The sequence below is a fragment of the Python bivittatus genome, unplaced genomic scaffold (genome assembly GCF_059951505.1).
Source record: "Python bivittatus isolate LINGU-HERP-01145 unplaced genomic scaffold, Pbiv_v1 ctg000960_np1212, whole genome shotgun sequence".
NCBI lineage: Eukaryota > Metazoa > Chordata > Lepidosauria > Squamata > Pythonidae > Python > Python bivittatus.
In genome coordinates, this window is record NW_028277124.1 from 13,887,666 (window position 1) to 13,910,163 (window position 22,498).

At 40.0% G+C, this 22,498-nt stretch overlaps 2 protein-coding genes across 3 annotated transcripts in view; one reads left to right on the forward strand and one right to left on the reverse strand.

Annotated features, from left to right (window-relative positions):
* On the forward strand, positions 1-15,140 carry PACRGL (parkin coregulated like). The gene is made up of 9 exons (XM_007427818.4): positions 1-119; positions 1,150-1,267; positions 1,369-1,526; positions 3,591-3,658; positions 5,177-5,267; positions 7,078-7,212; positions 9,073-9,180; positions 9,695-9,775; positions 11,532-15,140. The coding sequence occupies exons 2-9, from the start codon at positions 1,216-1,218 to the stop codon at positions 11,586-11,588; spliced, it is 750 nt and encodes a 249-aa protein (XP_007427880.1). The 5' UTR covers positions 1-119; positions 1,150-1,215; the 3' UTR covers positions 11,589-15,140.
* The window catches only part of KCNIP4 (potassium voltage-gated channel interacting protein 4), a 108,965-nt gene continuing 100,428 nt past the window's right edge, over positions 13,962-22,498 (reverse strand). For both annotated transcript variants that reach the window (XM_088131438.1, XM_088131439.1), the window contains exons 5-8: positions 17,990-18,097; positions 15,576-15,680; positions 15,114-15,176; positions 13,962-14,050 (exon numbers count right to left, since the gene is read on the reverse strand). In XM_088131438.1, the coding sequence (XP_087987564.1) occupies positions 14,003-14,050; positions 15,114-15,176; positions 15,576-15,680; positions 17,990-18,097 (324 nt within the window). In that variant the 3' untranslated portion in view covers positions 13,962-14,002. The remainder of the gene's footprint in view (positions 14,051-15,113; positions 15,177-15,575; positions 15,681-17,989; positions 18,098-22,498) is intronic.

Here is a 22,498-nt window from a genome sequence, read left to right on the forward strand (position 1 = left end):
CGCCGTTGCGTAGCCGGGATTTCCGCGGCGCGACGGTCGGCCGACCGGCAGGCTTCCCTCCCCGGTTCCCCGCCTGGGTCGGACGGGAGACCCCGCTGCGCCCGAAGAGACCCCACGCGGTACTTCAGGCAGGCCCGCCTGCCCCCAGAGCACGTGCAGAGGGCTTTTTTTCGAATCCCACGAGCCTCTCCTTGGGGGCGGGGGGAGGTGGGCAACTCAGGGAAGGCTTGGCTGGGCTGTCGTGCCGCCTCACGGGATTTCCTGGTGGTCTCCCATCCTTTCCTGTTCTTCCCTGCCACAACAATCCTGCGAGGCAAAGGGTGCTGAGAGAGCTTCCCGGTCCTGGTCCAGCTGCTGCAGTAGTGGCCGGCCGTCGCCTTTTCAGTCCTGGGATCTCCTGGTGGTCTGCCATCCGTGCAGTAGCCAGGCCCAAATTCGTCTCTGGGGAGTCCAGTCCACCTCTGGATGACTTTGTGAACGCGTCCAGGCCTCCCTGTTGCCTTCTGCCTGTGATCTCCTGGTGGTCCCCCACTCTTAGACCAACTCAGTTCATTTTCTCAGCCACAGTGCGGAAATAGGTTTCCTATTGCCTTCTGCCTAGGATCAAACCCAGGCCGTTTTCTTTGCTTCAGTATACAGAAATGGTCTTCTTGTTGCCTTCTGCCCAGGATCTCTTGGTGGTCCCCCATCCAAGCTTTAACCAGATCCCCACTCCACCCCTGGCACTGCCATCCAGTTGTGCAGACTCCCGAGCTGCTCATCTTGGGAGCCAGTCCCCCGGCAGGGCGTCTTTTGTATCTTTCATATCAGGGTATGCCCTTGGGCACCGGCCTGAGTGCCCCCTCTGCCACAGAGACAATTAAGGGGGCCTTAAGGAGGACCAGAGATAAGAGAGGAGGGAAGCCAAGCGGGTCTGGTCCTCTTGGCCCGGGAAGGGAGCCCAGCACAGTTGCCCATAGTTGATCCCACTGGGAGACCCAGGGAAAGTTGGGGGGTATGCAACTGGCCGCCCCTTGCCCGTTTCCACCCTGCCTTGAGCCGTAAACGCTGCCCGTGCCCTGGGTTCACCTGCTTTGCTAAATCATCCACCAAGCCAAGCCTGAACCTTCCAGTCCCCTTACATGCTCTGCCCCACATGCTCCTTTGCAGATGCCGTATTCAGTGCAGCGCAATGCAATGAGGCTGCCTTCACCTTAGGACGCCCCCTGGGAAGGGATGCAGCAAGCCAAGAAAGGCGAAGGTGCGGGCATGAGAAAGGGAGCATCCGGTACACGCACTTCTCTTCTTCAGTCTTTTTTAGAAAGCATTCTGAATTCCCATTCGGGAGCTGATTTTCCTCCGCGGGTATTTTCTTCTTGGCATTGACAGGGAACATGGGGAAGAGACCATCCCCGGGCTCTGGAATGAGAGAGAAAAGTGGGACCCAGAAGAGGAAGACGTTCTCGCTGCCCTCGGGCTCTCCGACTTCGGCTGTTAAGTCACAGTCCCGGCCGAGTGATCGACTTAATCCCCAAACCATTGATCCGGTGGGTACAGATGTTCCTTCAGAAGTCTGCAGAAGTGAGGGAGCTGTTCTGAGCATCATTTGCTCCCCAGGGGATGTAGAAAGACAGACCAGATCAAGTAACAATTGCTTTTAAATGTTTAGACAGAGAGAATCAGCTGATAAACCCAAGTCCTGTTGCAGGGGGTGTATTTATTTATCGTTATCCCAAGACTGTTGCTGTCCCTCCCTTAGTCTTTTTCAGTGAAAAATTAGGGGTTATGGTTGGCTTACATCAAGTCGCCCTACTGCCAGGCTTTTCTGCCATGAAGGAGAGCCTCCTGGAAACTGGGTTACTTCTCTCATTTGCTCACCTAGGATTTGGGACCGTCCTACTGAATTGTACTCCGAAGCAGGGACTTTCAAGGAGGTTCCAGTTCTAATGATGGACTGGACGTCTTCAGCTGAAATGAACAACAAAAAAGTCTTTTCTTACAGCATCTGATCTGGTTGAGAATCGGAGCGGTCCAGCCTTCTCACCTGCTGTTCAGAAAAACTTCTTCTGCCCTTTGTTGAGTAATTCCTTTCCAAGGCTTTTAAGAGTATCTCTGATGTAGGAAACATCAGAGTAGACAAACTAAGTTGGTGGGAAACTATCACAAATCATTGGGCTTTTTTTTTCCTGATTTGACCTTGTTTTACAGGCCATTTTAGTTCTGTGTTTGACTGTGAACTTTGTCGATTCCCTATATACGTGAATTAGCAGGAAATGTAGTGGTTCTATCATTATTATTACATGCTTTCTTGTTTATCATTGTCTCCTTGAGAAGTCTGGCCTAAAGTTGAAGTTGACATTAGAAGTGTGATTGGTTTTTCCTACAGTGGAAATTATCAGTGACTAAGTATACTTTGAAAGGGGATCTTTTCTTAACTGATAGGATTTATAGTGATTAAACATGATAATTATTTTAGCAATCTTCCAGATCACCGTTCCTTTGAATATGTATATCCAAATAAATGCTCTAATAGAAAGAAAAGTCCTATTTCATGTGTGCAGGATTTTTAGAAGTACATTATAGGAAACTTAGAGATTTAATAAATCCCTTTATATTATAAGTTCTTTCTATCTTGGCTGAAAGATTCCCAATATTTCTAGTATATTGTATTTTTTTTTCTCTTAATAGTACATGTATTCTTTCTTACTCTCTTTATTTTGCTTTCAGAACTAATGTGTTTATTTTTATAGATTGTTATGTTCCTTTTATTTTTTAATCTTAATTTGATAAGGACTGATTTGCCATCATTTTGTTCTAAACTCTGGAGAAGGTTTAGCATAAGATGGATGTGTGCAGATAAAGAAAAATCTATTATCTTCTTTCTAGGCTGTATATTTTATTCTCTTCTTAAGAGATAAGGTTTCCACAGTTATATCATTGAGATGGATCCCGGTCCATATTTCCATTTTCCAATATTTTGTGCTTCCTGTAAAATGCATGCATGAACTTCTGTTTCATCCTTTGTTAGGGAAGTTCATGATATTCTCCTCATCCCCTGTAGAAAAGGAAGCTTCACACATCCATGTTCTGCTTTCCTTAGTAATGTTAGAAACATTCAACAGGCAGACATCTGAAATGTGTGGTTGGCAGCTGGCTGCTGTTTCTTTTGAGGCCTAGTACTCTTGGCAGTCTTAGCAAAGGATATTGTTGGGAGCAAAACAGCAGTAAGCCTTCACTCCGTTTTGGAGCATTCCTTTTTTCTGTACTCTCGTGGACTCCAGCCAGTAAAGTTTTGCCTCTTCTCGTTCTTTAGATCAAGAAAAAAAGTTCTGTAACCTTTTATCAGCTGAAAGTGCTTGATAAATACTGTGCCCCTCTTTCTGATTTTCATCTTCATTCTGAATATACATTTATGCTTACATTTACAATATATCCTCAAAATATAACATATAGAGTAATACTGCAAAGGTCAAGCACCTTCAAATCCCATTGGAAGAGATTTAAATTCAGTAGGATTTAGAAAAGCTAAGTCTGGCTGGGGTATATCTATGTTGGAACGCAAATACTAACACTAATATGGTGACCATGACATCTTCCTTTTTTCGTTCTAGTTCAATATCCAGTCAAGAGTATCTTCTCCCTTTGCAGCCATTTATTCTAAAGGGGGCATCCCTTGCAGGTAATATTTGGGAGCTGGGGGAGCAAATTGGATTTATGGAAGCACTAAATGTTGAATCAAATCAGTACTGCTTTATTTGTTCATAAGCATTTTGAAGTGTTTTTCACTTTCTAGGGATGCAATCTTTCATATACTTATCTGAGAATAAGATGTGCTTTGAATTGTATTGCATGTGGATTAAGAGAGCAAATAGTCCCAAAAATAATATGACTAAGAAAAATTAATTTTACTGGTTTCTGGGAATGCATATTTCTTAAATACTTTTTTTTTCATAAATAAAATATTTTTAAAAGCTCCTTTAGTGTTGCTGGTGACTAAATTCAGTGTTGCTAAATTCAGATATTTCTTGTGACTGTTTCAGAATGGTACACATTTTATAGTAGCTCTGTTACACTTTTGCTTCGGTCCATAAAACTCACGTATTGCACTTGTGATCCTTCCTTTCAAACTCAAAAATACCAGTGTAGGTCCTTGTAGAAACAATACTTGATTTCTCATTTCCATTTGGAAGGGTTAAATTTACTTAAAAGGCAAAAGTACTTTTCATGCTGATATTAATAGAAAGAAATATGTACATCCACATTAACCATATAGCAAGAACATTCTTGCTTGCTTATACTGTGAGTTTTCATCATAAAATATTTGCATTTAATATATTATTAGAAGTTGGGTAGTTCTGTTCTTCTCTCCTCTGTTGATATTGGTAGAAGATGATGAGGTTTTTTTTAAAAAAAAAACAATATATTTAATAAAGAAGAAAATAACCCTTCTATTTGTGAAGTTGTAAGAGCTGAAGCTGGCAAGGCAGAAATCAACAATTCCTCGGCCAAACTGAACTGTTATGTAAACGTGGAACAGATGTTTTCAACTCTTAGAACCAGAAAATAATTATTAGAAATTTATTGATTTAAGAAAAAAAACGGTGGGGAGGACAAAGCCTCGGATTTAAATCCTGGGGCTGATACATAGATAGGACTTGATTTATGTGTTCTGCAATTGGTAAGTCTTTATGGATTATGAGTGTTTTCTTGATCTGCAGTAAAACAACTCATCCAGCTGTGCTGAATCTGTGAAACTTTGAGCTAAATTTTTGAACGTGGAGTTGAGTTCGTGGAAAGTCCAGATTTATAGCTGTGCCTGGCATGCAGGGCTTTTTGATAGTAGCTCATGTAGCGTGCAGTACACTGATTTCTGACATTTTGGCAGGCACTTAAGACCATTCTTTTTCAATAGGCCTCAGGATGTTGTTTTAGAGCTCATGAAACAGTATATATTTGTATGATTTTTGCTGAAATAAAATGTACTAGTTTTGTGAAAGGTATTTTAGAAACCGACATTAAGTGAAAATACAACAAGACTGACTTTGTCTCTGTCTCTGTCTCTGTCTCTGTCTCTGTCTCTGTCTCTCTCTCTCTCTCTCTCTCTCTCTCTCTCTCTTTCTCTGCCTTCGGGTCAGTGTTGATCTGGCGACTGGCTGGACAAGTCCCTGTTAAATATATTTTCAATGCTTTGTTTCAGATTAGTCCATGGCTCTGTAAGGCACAAATTGCAATGGGATTGTCACCCTGCAACACTTCAGTTTGATCCTCTTCTTATTAATTTAGCAGAGGTAAACCATTTTTGTGGATACCAACTTTTCAGGTTTGGATGAGAATTCCTATAATTTGTATTTTCTTACTCATTTTGTTCAAAGGACAACAGGAAGCTGGAATTTTCTTAAAAATAACGTGTTGTATTACAAGCTTCCTTTTTTAAAAATTAGAAAAAACGCGATAATTTTACGAAGAACACTGGAAGTTTAGTGACAGTTTTGGCAAATAAATATAAATATGAAAGAACCAACTTACAGCAAGGCAGTGATATGCTTCGTTCATGTCACTCTTCCGTTGGTTAGCTAGAGGTTGTCGTGGGGTTGGGGGTTGGGAGAGCGGAGAGATCCAGAAGGTTTTGGGGCAGTAAGTCTGGTCCCAAAAGTGAATTGGTCCTCAAGCTTTGAATCTTTGGTCTAAATAAGTGTTTCTCACCCTCAGCAACTTTAAGCTGTGTGTACTGGCTGGGAAATTCTGGGAGTCCATATAGCTTAAAGTTGCTGAGGTTGAGAAACACTGGTCTCAATAACTTCCTTTAAAAAAATAAAGGCATTTTATCATGTTGTCACATTTGCACGGTTTTGCAAAATTGGTGTAAAGACATTCCAGTTACACACTGGTAAGTAGTGAATTGTTTATTGTATATTATACTTCTTAAGCTGAATGCTTAATTTACATTGCAGTTTTTTGTTACTTTAGTAAGTTTGCAAATGAAACAGCTGGATAACTTATTTCCCCGCTCCCTCCTCTACATTTATACTACATATAATTTCCTTCTGCACACTTCTGGATTATGGATCTCCCCAACCTAAAACATGATATGAACCAGAAAGTGCTATTTCTAACCTTTCTTCTTAAGGTTAGGTGTCAGTAACATTTTTTTTTTTAAAGTAAACTTTTGTTCGACTGTATTTTTAAGTTGTGCGTGTTATTTGGATTGGGAAAAGATCATTTATATTCAGTCAGGGGCATATTTAGAACTGTACTGCTGCATATCCCACTGAAGTCTTAAAAACAATTCTCTCTGGTGACTCAAGATTTATCTTCTTAAGAAAGATCTTTTCAGTTAACTATATTCTAAATACCTTCTGCAGATTCTGTGGTGTAAAAGAAAGGGGATCACTGGCAAATTACATATCTAAATTCCTAATTGAATTGTTTCTTCCAAGAATGTGCCTGAAAGCAATAATTGATTCTCACCAAACATAAGAACTATGTCAAGAAATATTTTACAGGCTTTCAACATTTCTCCATTTTTGAATTCAGAGCGGGGAAAAGCACCCACTGGAATATCTTTGTCGTATTTTCTTTGCCCCACAAACTATCAGTGCTTAGGTGGTGCACTGGACTCTGCCAACCCCTTCCTTGGCTCCTTTCTTGGTGGCTGTTTTACACAGCAGAGTAGAAGCATTTTTCAAGGACAAGTAGTGGACAGGGTAGCCCATCGTCTTTAGCTGTATCAGTAGTCCAGAATGAACAGGATACTGTTGTTCTCAGAGCAGTACTTATCAAGGCATACAAATAGTACTGATTATGGACCATTTCTGAACAAAATATGGAAATATTTGAAAAAGAAAGCCAGAGATTAAACCAGTGAGAATTCACAGGGTGGTTTTTTTTAAAAAAAGCTACCTGGATAGTATGTAAGTGTAGAGAATCTACTTGTTGAACATTGCTATGCTAGATAGACCCAGAAGGGGGCAAACGTGCATTTGAAATGGAACAAATCTCTGGATTGTTTCAGGATATTGTCGGCTCTTGCATGTGTTTTTAACGAGTTTTGGGCCAAAGGGAGCTCTGTATTAATATGATGCTGTGTGACTCTGGCAGGGGCTGAAAGAGACGAGGCACCCATATACATTTATATCCCAGGAGGGCTTCAAAGAATTGCTGTCGGTGGAAGGCGCTGCACAGAGAACTATTCCATTACTTCCTCGGCTTGTTCCAGTGTTAAAAGCTGCTTTGGTGGGTCTCTTTCATTGGAGAACATAATAACAGCTCATGGTGATATTTTGTGCCTTCTGAGTTAATTCATGACCTTCATAGTCTCCCATACCTGTGCCCAGAAGGCAAAACAAAAGTGTGTCTTCCCTAGATGAACATGGGTGTGGGGATACAGAGAGGAAGGGGGAGATTGTCTCCTTCGCTTGGCCACGATAGGTACAGAATACTATACCAGACAGACTTTTTTATGTTCTTAAGACTGATTTTGCTCTGTCTGGATTTTATTGTGGTAAACCCTAGACGCTTCCAGCAGTTTTGAATGATAGCCAAGGGATTTGCTAATACCTTCAGGTAGTGGATCTTGGGCCCCAACTCCATCATGGACATCCTGCATTTGAGTCACTGTATTTCAGCCCATCCTGTACAAAGTCCTTTCAGGAAGCACCAGGTAGAAGTTAAAAATATAATTAAAAGTGGAATCAACTCCAGGGCAAAATATTTATAGCTATCCTCTAAATAAAATAAGAAAGTTTCTGTCTTAACATACTACATTGGTATTTTTGTTTAAAGCCTCAAGTTTATCTTCTGAGAAAGGTGAGCTGAAGGTTGACAGTGAACACACAGTGGAAGAGGGATGTCTCGGTGTGATTGTCAGCTTATGTATTTTTTGTAGACATAACTGAATAGCAGATGTGGTGGATTATTTTGCTAAACCATTTCGGATTAGGTTACGGAAAATTTTAGTTGTGACATCTCCTGTAATAAGTAATTTATGAATTACACCTAGTGCTAAACATTCCATGGCTTGATGCCATTCCATTAGCATTGCAGGGTTCTTCCTGAGAAGAAAATGTTTATAATGAGGAATAATTGTTTTAAACAACTGTGATTGTTTTTTCCCCCAGAACTAGTTCTTTTTCCAAATACCCTGTTAGTAATTCTCTTCATATTGCTTTGTTCCATCAAGTTTGTATTCCAGAAGATGGGTGTCCACACACTGAGACTTTTGGATGCATACTTTGTTACAGTGGTCAGGTCTGGTGCCCATGACCCTCTCTTGCCAGCAGAACTCTTACTCCTAAAGGCTGCTAAGGTTTGGAGCCCAGTCAAAGCACTTCAGGAGCAAAGCTGGTGAAGAGAATTGGGTCCTTACCATGTTGGATTTCATATATAGTGTACTGGGAGTACCTTCAGTAATTGCAGTCACCTGATTAACATAATTAAGAAGAAATGCCTGTTCATCTCTCTGAATTTTTTTCCCCAATCAAAATCATGCTTTATAGTTAAATAAGTATATTTTAAAGTGGCTGTAATGTTTTGGCTTCATATTATTAGCCATAGAGTGGTAAATGTTTACAGCAAGCAAGCCCATGTAGGATTGTGAATATTTGAAAGTATGTTTCATTGAAATCATTGTGTAATACATAGTATTAACTTCAGTGGAATCTACTTCTAAGTAAAAAAAGGTGCCAGTCTTCTTGTGTTGAAACATAAAAATGAATTGTTTGGTAAACACTTATTGGTGTAGTCAAAAGGCTTTTATTTAGAAAAGGAGGATGCATAGTTTGGGCCTCCCTAGATCTTTTTGAAGTCCCCAAAGTTCTGGAGCACAGCCCCCAGAATGCAGTTTCTCCAAATTATCAGGAAATTATAATTTTTTAACAGGACACAAAAGTTATCATTTTAACAGTATTAAATGAATGCATTTTTATTTCATTTAAATTAAAGCAGTGCAATTTTGTTCTGAACCTTCTCTTCTTTCTCTAGATCCCACCTAATTTTGGGGGCATGCTGCCTGTATACCACCCACAGCTCACCCCTCTGCTTTTTAGGGAGTGATTCTTAAACCAGGTTAATTGGGTTTCTTCTTTTTAAAAAAAGGCCCATTCAGATGATGAAGTATTTAGAAGAGGACTGAATGCTTTGGTACAGTTGAGCGCTGTTGTTGGCTCTTGGCTTAATGATCATCTGAAGCATCTCCTTTCTAGTGTGAGTATAACCCTGTTTAATCACAGTTTACTGGCATGTTTGTTTGTTTTTTTCTGGTTTGTGGCAAGTGAGGATCTGTATTATAAAAGCCACCCCATTAATACACAGAGTTATGTATATATTAAAGATTAAAATTCCTTTGGAAATTAGAATAAGAAGATGTTGCAGGTCAGAGTGTTTAAGACACATTAACTGGATTTGCACATCAACCTCAGACATAATGTCATTTACTTGGTCTTGCTTAGAGTGTTAATCCAAGCCCTGTGATTTCAAATCATGATTTACAGCTTAGTATAAAGCTATAAACCCATCCACGTGGATTTATTCAAGAAACCATGGTTTAAAAATCACATCTGCTGCTATGGACATACATTTGGCTGACTGCACCACCGAATAACAGTAGCCTGTCTAGATCAAACAAGGCATTTTCCTAAGATAAAGGGCCGTGCTATTGCAACGTTTCCGACGGTTTTCAAATCTAAAAGCCATGTTTGCCTTTTAATTTTCCCCATAGCTTTCCAAGAGACAGATGAGCAAGAAGTTCAAAGAGCAAACTACTGAGGCTTTGCAAAAGCTGGAGCAGTATGGTGGAAAAGTAAGCTCAATCTGCTGATCTCCTCCTCAGTTTATTTTTCCTGTTACCTGCATTGTCTGGTTGGGGTTTGTGAATCCTGTGTGGTAGCATCAAGAAGGGGGAGCAGTAGTGGACCAGCCCTGAATTTTTTACAGACCATACGTGCTTATTAAAGCATGTCTGCAGTCCCATCTTTCCCCACTGAATGAGCTGCGTTCTGCTGCCAAAGCAAACAAGGGAGCACTCTTGATTGCAGGGACATCATTAATAAATGTACAACTGCCATTGCCACTTTAAAGATGAGAGAAAACTCAGTGATGGAGTATCTGGAAAGCCTTTCTCTGCTATAATTCTCAGTAATTTCACGTAACATCCACTCATTCGTCTGTCTGCACAGTTCTTTGATTTTCCTTGAGGCGATGATTGAATATATGACACTGATTTTGTTGTGAAACGTTGTCTTTGGGTTGATAAAACTTTATGAACCCAGTACAACAGCACATAAAATAGCTGAGCTGGGCATAAAGAGGGGGAAAAAATGCTGCCACCAATCACCTGTTGCAGGAGGTGGGGGAGAAAATAATTGTTAGCTTTTTTATCGGCTTGCATTGCTTATGTTGTGGCTGTTGTGTTAATGAAGAAGAGGACAGAGTTCCATTTCATGGATACACATCTTCAGTTTGGCACTGTGTATAACATACAGGTAGTCCTTGGTTAACGACCACTCATTCAGCAACCGTTTGACGTTACAACAATGCTGAACGAGGGAGACTTATGACTGGTACCCATAGTTCCGGCCATCCCAGCACCCCCACGGTCACGTGATTGCAATCTGGGTCCTTGGCAACTGGCTCACGCAACAGTTGCAGTGTCCCACAGTCATGTGATCATGATTTGTGACCTTTCCTTCCAGCTTCCCACAAGCAAAATTAATGAGGAAGCCAGCAGGGAAGGTCACAAGTTGCTTGGGTAAGTCTCCCCAACCTGTGCTTCCCCAACTCCTCTGGGCTTGTGCCATGCCTCACTGGCCACCTGCATACTCTCCCCAAGCCTCACTGCACTCACACCATGCCTCTGGCCACTCGTGCACCCTTGCGCACCCTCCCCCACCCAGCAACAGTGACCTAAGCCTGCTTTGTTTTCACGCCGCACGCCTCCCCACCACTCCTGCACTCTCCCCAGCCACTCAGATACCCTGCCCAGCCACTCGTGCACCCTCTCCCACCCGGCAGCAGCCACTGTAAGCCCCACTGCGTTCTCACTGCGCCTCCCCCACACTCACGCACCCCCTCACTCCCTCCCTCACTCAGCAGCAGCCACTTACCTGCTTGCCAACCTGCTTGTGAGCCACCTGGGACTTGCAACCTCCTGCTGGCTTCTCCACTGACTTTGGTTGTTGGAAGCTGGCAGGAAGTTGTGAGGAGGTGCTCGCTTAATGACCCACGATTCTTGCTTAGTGATGGCAACGGGGAGTGGCAGGATTGCTGTTGCTAAGCGATGTGGTCACGTGATATCGCACTTTACAACCTCATCCTTAGCAACAGAAATTCCGGTCCCAGTTGCTGTGGTAACTTGAGGACTACCTGTATATGATGTTATATCTGGAATTCCATCTCTATGTTCCCGGTACATGCCCCCCAACAGATTTTTATGGGAAGACCGAAAGGGTTCCAAATTAGAAATAATTTGTTTTCAGGGGAAGAGGGAATTTGGTTGCACGTAAGATGTACTTCAGTGCAAACCTATTTACCATTATCAATTCCCATTTTATCAACAGGAAAGTCTGACTATTATAAAGGCAAAAATTCCAACTTATTCTTCAATTTCTTCCTAAAGAATGTGATGAAGAACCCTGCCTTGGAACTGTATGGTGTTACTTATTTTTCTATGATGTGTTGGTTTATAATCTTTCAGGGAAAGAAGTGATTAATATTTAAAATGTTAAGAATAAATGTGTTTTGGATATTTAATTATGAAAAATGCTTAGAAATGGTGTTGTCTTTGTTTTAGTCCTTTTGCAGGAAGTCCAGTCCAATGTGTCTGGTTTGTTAAAATTATTATGAAATAGTAATTCAAAAGAAAATGTGCATACTTTACTTGCTAGATTTAACACTTACTGAAACCTATGTGCAATTTGATTTTTACTAAATTTAGGTGATGATGGGTGAGGACACTAATTTTTTCAGTGCAGGTTAAGGTTCTAAAACTTCCTATCTTAAAAAGACTTGAAATTACTAAAGCTTGAAGGGATTGTTTCTTGATTGATATATTTATTAAAGCCACAGAGACCATTTTATTTTTATACTGTTTCTTAAGGAAAGACCTCGTTTGGGTTTTAGATTGGAAAACATACATAGTTTGTTCTGTTGAGATGAAGACTTTTTTTCTCCCCGAGTCAGTAATGGAGTCAATACTTCCATTGAGTCAGTATTCAATGCTCAGAATACTTAGGTCTCTATCAAACAGAGATTTCAAGTATTAAAGAAAGATCGTTAATTACACTATAGCCTTCAAGTATTAAACTTTATATAACAAATACTTCCCACAAGTCCATTAAAAAAAACCAGACCTTTCGTGTCTTCGTTTTTATTATAAAATGTGCACATTTAATTTTCATGAACATTCTACAACAAATTTCAGATGTACATGTATTGTACTACTCTTACTCCTATAGTGGTGGTGATAGAGCAAATTTCAGCTTGACTCTCTAGGCCCTCTTGCACCAGAATAGATGTCATTTTTGAAGAAAGAAAGAAAAAAAGCTACAACAGTTTGCAGCATTCTTGTACATCTATAAGCTCTCTGGATCTTCAGTGCAGAAATGTCACGATTAATGCTGGCATAGTTCTTCTATCAGTAGTTATAGGCATCTAGCCAGACAGTAATTTAATAATATTTTGACTACCTTGAGAATTAGGAATTTTTGTTGGCTACAGTCCATCCTGTCTCCCCCCCCTTTTTTTTTTAAGGAAAGGGGAAAGCCAACTTCTACCTCTCTCATCTCAGATACTGTGCACTTGTATTTTTTCCCTGGTCAGTTTTAAAGGCTGAGGCAAGTTTACTCTTAATTTTATTCACATCATTTTTCTGTCAATTTTCTATCGTTCACAGAACATTCTCTTTCTGCTTTTCACACTATGAATCCTAGCAGTTGTAGCTCCTGAAAAATCTACAGTTGCTTCTAAATTGTTACGCTAATAAACTTCCCATCTTACTTGGGCTTTGAAACAAGAGGAAAAAAAATCTCTCATATGCATGATGCTAGATTGTTATAATTGTGTCCTGTCCCATATTTTGAGTGGTATCTACTGGGGATCTGAATGAACTCTCTTGCTGGTTCCCTATCAACTCTCTTGCTGGTTCCCTATTCTGGCTTCATCTTTATTCCAATCAAGAACCGGTAGTATCAACTAATTTTTACCTTTGATTTGGAAGCCTAAGCTTTTATGTAAACTGCTGCCTCAATGTTCACTATACCAGTAGTCTTGTCAATAGAATAAATTTATCACAGGCAATGGTTAAATAATGTAAACCTTTTTTTCTATAAAAAGAATATTCTGCTATAAAATGTGTAGACCATGAATTTAAAAGAGTAGTGGCAAGGAATCTGATAATCCCCTCAGGATAAACAAGGGAAGACTCTGTATGAAGTTTATTATGGAGACAGAAGGGTTTGGTTTCATGGGGAGAGCCTGGCTGCATTTAAGTTGTCCCATTTCTCACAGTGACCCAATATGAAGTCAGCATATGAGAATGCTAATAGGCTGCATGAAGCTTCCAGCCACACATGGGTGGATTCTGCTTAAAATGTCATTGTCAAAAATAATCTTCAGTTGAGAATTATGTAGGATGATCTTCATACAATAGGGAGTGTGGAATTAAACAGTTGATATTGTAGAAACTCATCTAACAAACAGATTGCCCTTTTCCACCACTCTAAGACCTCTGCTATCAAAGTTGGAATGACAATAATGCATTTTCCCTATTGCTGTTTTCTTTGGATTGTTCTATGAATCAAATGACATTTTAAAAACAACTATGAGAGCATTGTTTAATGACTTTGCTTTACCTCAGCTAGTGGAAAAATACAGTCTCAGAAGGTAGGCTTTAATTAAGCAAAGCTTATTTGCATTATAGACATCTCAGTGTAAAAGCTGACAATCCTGTTTCATAAGTGGCAACATTTATAGGTGTGTTGCTGCAGAATTGTTCATATTCTCCACTGATTGAAGGGAGAGCTGCATGAGGTTAAATTACATTTTCAAAGAGTTGCATGGAACGCATTATGTTTTCATCCTACAGGAAAAACATACAAGCTCTCATTATCAGGAAAAGATATTTGAAACCAAATTCTTAACAACACCAATGCACAGTTATAGAGATAATGAACATCTCTTTTAAGCTGAACCCATTATATCTATCATCTGTCTCTATCATCTGTCTACCTATATCTATTGTCTATCTATCATCTATAACTATCATCTATCTGTCATTATCTATCTATCATCTATCTAATCTAGCTGATCTCCTAAAATCAAATGTAGCTGAAATAGAACTGCATGCTATAATCCAAGGTCCATCCTTCCATTCTTTGACGGTCCCTGCTGCCCATCAAACAGCAACCCTCCTGTTGATTTCTGGAGATATAGATGAATATAACTAGAGGAACATTAAGATGGTCTGGTTGACAAGCCATCAGTAGTGGGCTGTGTAAGCATTTCAGTCCCCCACCCCCACCTCGATATGGCCATACGACACTCATGCATTGGAATGTAATATTTCCGATTAATATGGCCGACAATGCTTGTAATTAAGAGATGGAACTTGGTGACAGAAACAAGACCTGCAGTAATAGTTGTGTATCAACCAATCAATAATACTAGTGAAGGTAAAAATATCTAAAGAGCACTACAACACTGGGATGAATCACCTGCCTATATAAAACAAGCACTTTGCATCCAGAATGATGTTTGTGTCCCTAGAATCTCCAAGATTTGCTGAAATTGGGCAGCAAAATAGCAAATTGCAATTGTGCTGTTCTTTTCATGTATTAAACTCTAGAAAGCCAAACTAAAACCTGGGGGACATGGGGTATAAATTTCATTTACCTGCTCTGATGTTATCCCTGCATCACCCACCCACATTCTTCCAGTGGCCTTCAGAAGCTAAAATGTTAATAAAATGTGTGACTCCAAAGTGAAATAAAAGTTGGTGACCTACAGCACAATCTCTTCCTTTTCATTTTCAAGCAGGGGCTGAACAGTCATTTGTTGGGAATGATCTAGAGTACAGAAAGAGTTTGTGCAGGGCTTTAACACTTCCCTGTGGTGTGCAAGTCACTCACCGGTAAAATACTTACTTTTTGGCAGCTTTCAATGAATTCATCTATGGTCACTACACCATCTTTGTTCTTGTCCATTTTCTGCCAAAAATAAAAGGTCTGCATAAGTGACTTTAAACTCTTGTCCACAATACTTTATGTCCATTACTGCCTTATTTTTTAAAGAATATCTGTGGATGCTAAGGTTCCAACTAAAGCAGTGTGCTTTGACTCCACAGTTAACTTCTTGATTTTATTTTACTTCATTTTGTTTCCTTACTGTAGACAAAAGACATACTTTTCAAGTGGAAGGTGGTACATATGAGAAAAATAGAATCTAGCATGAAAGTGGTACCACTAAAGCAGCTTAAAAAGACTCATAAATAGATCTGGGAGATTAATAGCTGATTTGTATCTACAAACAGCATAATAGTAGTAAATTTCATAACCATCATAATGCAAACCATTAAAGAAATGCTAAAGTATTTAGGTGAATCCTACCTGAAAAAATGTTTCCACATGTTGTCTTGGGGCATCCTCTCTAAGAACAGGATAAGTGCATTTCCCCATCATATCATATATAGCCTTCATTATATCAAGCATTTCCTGGCAGGGATAAATAACACATTATTTATTTTTATTTACTTTATTTATACATCACATTTATATAGCCATCCGTCTCACACATTAGAGTGAACTGACATAAATGTATTGAAAAATGTAGGCAGTGGTGATTGAAAATTTCTGAACTCTTTAGAGCTCTCTAAAATCCTGCAATAAGGTGACATAACCATGTGATCAAAGTTTCAACTAAATCCTATTAATAGATTCTGACTGAACAAACCATCCAAAATAGTATACACGTGGCATGTTTTTGTTGGACACATTAAACCACCATTCACAAACTTTGTTCCGCTGGAGTCTGCCGGGGAGGGTCAAAACAGGCAAGATGGCAGATGTGGCATCACAATACAAGTTCCACTTCTTTTATACATGCGCAAGACATTGCTTCACATACAGACAAGATGGACCTTTGATTGCAATGCTGCACCCAGCTGTTGCTGCTGCTGTCAGTGTTCAGGAGTCCACTGTAAGGAAAACACTGAGCAAGTCTGCGTGGAAGGATACCAGTGAGAAAAACGGTGCTCTCCAGAAAACACTCTGCCACTCATCTCAAGTTTGCCAGGGACTATTTGGATGGTCCAGCAAGCTATTGGAATAATCTGTGGATAAAGGAGTCAATCTTTTTTTTTTTTTGGCATTGATGAGAAAGGGTATTTTAGAGAAGTTGAAGTATTGCATTCAAACAACCTCATCCCAACCATAAAGTATGGTAGGGGGAGTGTCATGGTTTGAGATTGCTTTAAAGCCCCAGGACCCAGGCAACTTGCAATCCTTGCGGGAACAACAAACAAGTTTTACAGGATATCTTGAAGGATGTTTGTCCATGAGCTGAAACTTAAATGTGGGTGATGCAACATGACAGTGATCCTCAACACTCAAGTAAATCTACCACAGAATGGTTGAAGGAGAAGAAATTTTACATTTTGGAATGTCAAGTTAAACTCTGATCTTAACCCCATTAAAATGTTGTGGCAGGACTTGAACCAAGCATTTTCTACAAGACAGCCCCTAAACTGAATTGAAGCAGTTCTGTAAAGAAAATAAGTCAAGCTATCTCCAAGACGATTCGCAGGATTGATCAACAGGTACAAGAAACATTTGGTTGAAATCACTGTGGCTGAAGGAAATGCCATCAATTAGTGAAAGTAAAGCTTCTCATACATTTTCCAGCAAGGATCATGAAGGCTAAATGTATTCTGTGAAGAGAGGACAGGGTAGGTTGTTTAATCAGAATTTTTTGGACTCACATGAACCTCAGATCATATTATTGGTAAAGACTCTGGGTAGCTGTAAAGGAGAGTCAGTTTGGTTTAGTGGTTAAGGCACCAGGCTAGGAACTGGGAAACGGTGAGTTCTAGTCCCGTCTTAGGCATGAAAACTGGCTGGGTGACTTTGGACCAGTCCCTCTCTTTCAGCCAACATCAAGCTCCCGCGACAAGCTGGTCGGTCAATTCCTGTCACAATCAACTGATCAACATTTGGATGATCCAAAAAAAAAAAAAAGGCAGACCCTGCACCTGTGGGGAAAATGCTAGGAAGAAAAAAAAACTCTGGGTAGCTGTAAAGGATTCACAAGCTCTCTCTCATGACTCTGGCTGGCAGATGCACTTCTGCAAAATAGACACCCTGCTCAACTAGAACTGAGAATCTTCCCAAATGTGAAGTTTGTTTTAAAACTATTCAGTGACATCTAAGAACAAACCCGATACCTCTAGGTTAACAGAAGGATTGATGTGATCCAAAATTCATATTTCTTCAATATCTCACTGGAGCCTTTCTATTGCTATCTTGAGAAATGGTCAAGAAGAACCAGGAGGTTGGAACAAAAATTTCAACTACCTGGATAACAGGCTTGTCTCATGATTAGGCAATTCAGTGATTCATGGAGGAGCAGGAGGAGCTCTACAATTTTTAGTGGAATCCATAAGCACCAAAGCCAAATTTTGGGAACTTACAGTTTTATCTGTCAAACAAGATGACTTGTTTGTACTTACAGATTTGCTATAATGCCTGCAGCATATATACATAAAACCTGCAACATACAAACTTAATGCACAGAAAAAAGTTAATCCCATCTAGAAACAGCTTTAATAGCTGTTGATATAGTAGCTTTAGTAGCTTTGATATAGTCTGTAAGTGTATGAGAAAGTAGGAAACTAAAAATATGGAGGAGCAATCCCAACTGAGTGGCAAAACTTTAAAAAAATGCTGCATTTCTGAATCTAGCGATCATGATGTATCTGCATGTGAAAATAATAAGTGTGTAGTTAGCCTTGAATTGGACTCCTTACCTCTTTTGTTATATAGCCATCTTTATTTATATCATACAAATTAAAAGCCCAATTGAGTTTTTCCTGCACTGTCCCTCGAAGCAAAATTGAAAGGCCCATAACGAAATCCTAGAAAAAAAAACAAAAACAAATGGCAACACAGAAAACGAAGGTTTCTATTGTTTTAGGTTAACTTGGCAGAAGAACTGCATTTTGGCAGCAGGAAAAACAAAATAAACCCAGTTGATTGATTGATTGATTGATTGATTGAATAACAAGTCTCTCATGTGACATCTGAGTCCTCAGAACAGCCTTGTTACCTTCCTTGTTAGCTTCATGGAAACAGAAAAAACTTTGAAGGTAACAGCCCTTACAACTCTCCCATTGAACTCAACGGAATCTTGAAAAACCCATTAACCAGTTGGATCTTGCTTATTATGGTAAACAGAAATGGAAAATGCTCCACTTCAATTGGATGAAAGTCAGATGACTTACTATTTATCATTGAACTCCACTGAGCAGTGAAATCAACAATCTCACAGATCACACTATCTTAAGCTAAAAGACCAAGCAGCCATGGACCAACCCAGCTTACATTTCATGAGTAATTGTTTTTATTATAGTGGAATGGCCAAAGGCAACAGTTTTAATAGTAGTACAAGCCACCATTAATGGCGATCTGGAACAGAGCAGGTAATATATCTGATTGACTGTCTCCTTCTGCCTTATTGCCGTAGCATACAAACACTGAATTCAATTAATTCAGTAATATAAAAGTTTTGTCCCAGGAGGATTGTAGCTTCCTAGGAGGTAATCTAGAAATCAATGTAATCAACAAATAAATAAGATCAGGAAGTTACTTGCATGTTACAACAAACAAAAGTTAATTACAAAGACCAAGTAAAAGGTCATTCTTTTTTTTTTCTTCTTCCAAACAGTGTATGCAGACAGGCATTTCACAGCATCCTTTGGGATTTTATTTGTCCTTCCACTAGACTGCATTGATTTCTCAAAATGTATTTTATTGCAAACACTATTTGTATTAAGCCTGTGCAGTGATCCAGATTTGTAGGACCAAATGTGATCTGGAGCATGGATGGCCATGCCTACAGCATCTGTCAGGAGCACCTCAACCAGGATCATGCCAAAGTTGAGGAGGTCAAGCTTAAAGAAAGACACAGCAGTCAACCTTGACTATAATTTGTACGATCAAGTATTATTCCTACCATCAGATGGTTTAAACACATCCTTATCTTTTACTGTATTCTAAAATCACTGGCATATAACTCAATTGCCTGTGAATAGATCATGTTATCTAGTGAAAGGTAACATACCATTTAATTTAAATGTTATTGCACTGTAGGTATTTTAAATATTCTTTTTATTATATTTTTTTGGACTGAGAAAAGAAAAACGAGAAATGCATTGACAGAATTAAGCCAAGCTGGAGTACTGCTAGAAGCACAGGAGAAGTTCTGAGCTTAAAGAAAAAGCAGAATATCACATAATAAATAGACCTAAATAAATTGTTTCCATGTTAAGAATTTTTCAATCCCACTGATTCAATGAAGAGATCCGGTGAACATTTAAAACTGTTGTTCCAGGCAGTGGACCGTCACTGCAAGAATTATCCAGAATGTAAGATAATCATGAAGAATTGGAATTTTTACCATATTAAAAAAAATCCCTTTGGTGGCCAATCTGCTTTATCTTTAAGCACATATGAACTACTACATAAATATATAAATAAAGGCATATTTAATCATTTGCAGACTATTCTATGCCTACGTCCATTAAAAAAGTGTAAACAATGAATATGCAAATACTGACAAATAAATACATCAGGATTACAAAGGCCTCAGGATGCATTCAAGTGTTTCACTAACTTTTGAAGGCTTCAGCCCCCGCCTCTCCATTTTTATTTTGTTTGCGAGGTTTCTTTGTTCAGTTTACATCCTGAGTTTTTCCCAGGACTTTAAGGCAGCTTTCATGATGATCATGCCTGATTTTATTTCCATAATAACCATCCTGTGGGTTAAGCTGAGCTTAAGCTGTGGCAATTCCAGCGTCACCAAGCCAGTTTCTACAGCTGATGACAGACTTGAATTTTTCCCTCTTTGGTCCTGGTCCAATAGCTTAATCACTCCACTTCCCTGCCCTGCACTGAGAGCTCATTCCTAGGGTGGTTGAAATCAGCAGTCTGCATCTAAAAAGACTTGGCCTGTGAATATATTTGGTGTCATCCATGACTTTCCAGATCTGTACACCTTTCGGAAACCTCTCTCTCCCTGCACAATATTTGTAAGCATTACAATACCCTTGAGCTGTGTCAACAAGGTAAGAAGCAACTCCTACTCCCAAGGAAACTGACACAGAAAAGATTAGGAGGGAATCTTGGGCAACTTTAGTAGCCATTGTATTTTCTTTCTCTCTGCTGCTCTGGGATTAGAGAATAAAGGTGTGGTGTGCTAAAAGGATAAACAAAGACCACCCATCTTTCTGATCCTTGGCCAATATTACATGTTTTTCCAGGCTTCCTTTGATGTGAGACTTCACAAAAAGCCAGAGATAGACTGCAAATTGGTCTGAGTTCAGAGAGACATTCTGTTCAAATTAGCCTTAAGTGCAGTACAAGGAATTTGGAACATTTCAGCTGAAATTCACAACACAAAAGTGAGCATCACTTCCATTGTTTTCAACAGGTTTAACACATTGTCCTACCTACTCATCACAGTAGTGATGTTATCTGAAACAAAGAGGCCTGGGTTCTGAGCATCTTTCTTTCAATCACAACCCCATAGCACAATCTAAAACCAACACAGAAATGTAGCAACAGAGCAGGAAGGAAGAAGGAGGAACGGTGTTTGCTGCTTTTCCTGCTTTAATTCATAGCTCTTTCTGGACCATACCAAATCAGGTGTGCAAAAAGGTTGTGGATCGCATCTGCCTTGCCAGCTCCCCTTTGACATACCCTCAGAATCTCCATAGTGGGAAAACCAAAGGGGATGCCCCATATTAATTTGATTTTTTGAAGTTCGGGTTAAGGAGAAAATGGGTACCTTAAGCTATCAGGACAGCTAAGGCATGGTTTCATTCTTCAGAATTTTTAAAAATTTCAAAACTTGAGGATCTGGCCTGATCCACTTTTGGAGTGTACTCCTACTCTTTAGCTGTGCACAACCCTGAAGCTCCACGTACATTGTCTCAGTCTATATCTCTCCTCCAACCACTGAAAGAAGAAGGATTCTAACAAAAAAATGCTGGTATGTAAAAGATTGATAAAGTACAGCAATGCAGGTGTAGTGACATTGTAGAAGAACATTGTATTTTGAGGAAGTGTAGTGACATCTTTTAATTTCTCCTTCATATTAAGAAGATTCTAGAAAATTAGAGTTCATTCTGAGTCATGGACCTGCTTGTTTTCCACTTCTGCTAACAGATAAAGATAATCTTAGCACAGCTGTAGTGTATCAGGGAGGACTCCAAGTTGGCACTTGCTCATGTATCCAGACACTTGGTCTACATCCCAGAGGCTGTCAATTTGCATGATGAATAGGTGGACCATCTAGCCAAAGACAAGCTTGTGGTGTCACGCAAACAAGGTTATCAGTTTTGGTACCAGGTGTAGACAATCAACCTCTTAACACATGGTCTGGTGCAAAATAGGGATAAAAATCCTGATATTGATCCTTGAGCTTTGACACAGACCTGAGGCTGGGTGCTGTGTGAATTGGCCATCTTAGGGTCTCTCTGCTGTTGTTCCACTGAGGCTCCCAACAGCTGAAGGTGTAAGAGTTACCACATTCAGCGCCGAATGAAACTCTCGCGAAACACAGGTTCAGTCAAAGAAGTTTACTCAGGCGTAATGCAGGTGGTTACAAGCAAAGCCAGGGTTGGCTTGGTGCAGTTACATACACCGGTTTTATAGGGTTCCCTCCTTGACCCGGAGTTACCCCTTTTCCTGCCCTTCCCCCCATTGCCTGGATTACTGGTTTGCCCACGGTATTCTCCCCCTTGGCCAAATGGCAGATTCAGCCGTGTTTCTTTGTCTCCCGGATTACTGTCCTTTGTTTGTGGGGTTGTTGAGTTCGTTGGGCTTTTCTTCTGCAGGCTAAACTGGAGATCCTTAATTGCTTGCCAATCGCTGCACTTCCGAGCCGCTGCGGTTTGCATTGCCTGCAGTGCTCGAGGGAAGCCAGCTTTGTTACGAAGTATCCGCTCCTGCCCTGAGTCAATTGCTGCCACTTGCAGGCCATTAACTTGCGGTTCTCCCAACTTCCTCTTTTCTGCTGCCTGCGCTTGGGGCGGTGAAATTGACTAGGGGCAGTGAAACTGGACAGCAGCCATGCCCTGCTGGCTGAATCTGACAGAAGGGAGATTTGTTATCATCTTGCTTGGTATGCTATACTTCTGTGTTTCTGTTTAATCTGCCTGCTAAAGTTAAAAATAAAGCTTAAAATCTCCTTACTTACTGGCATATTTATGGTCTCTGGATACTAAAAGAACCGACTGCCTGGAACCTGGCAATAC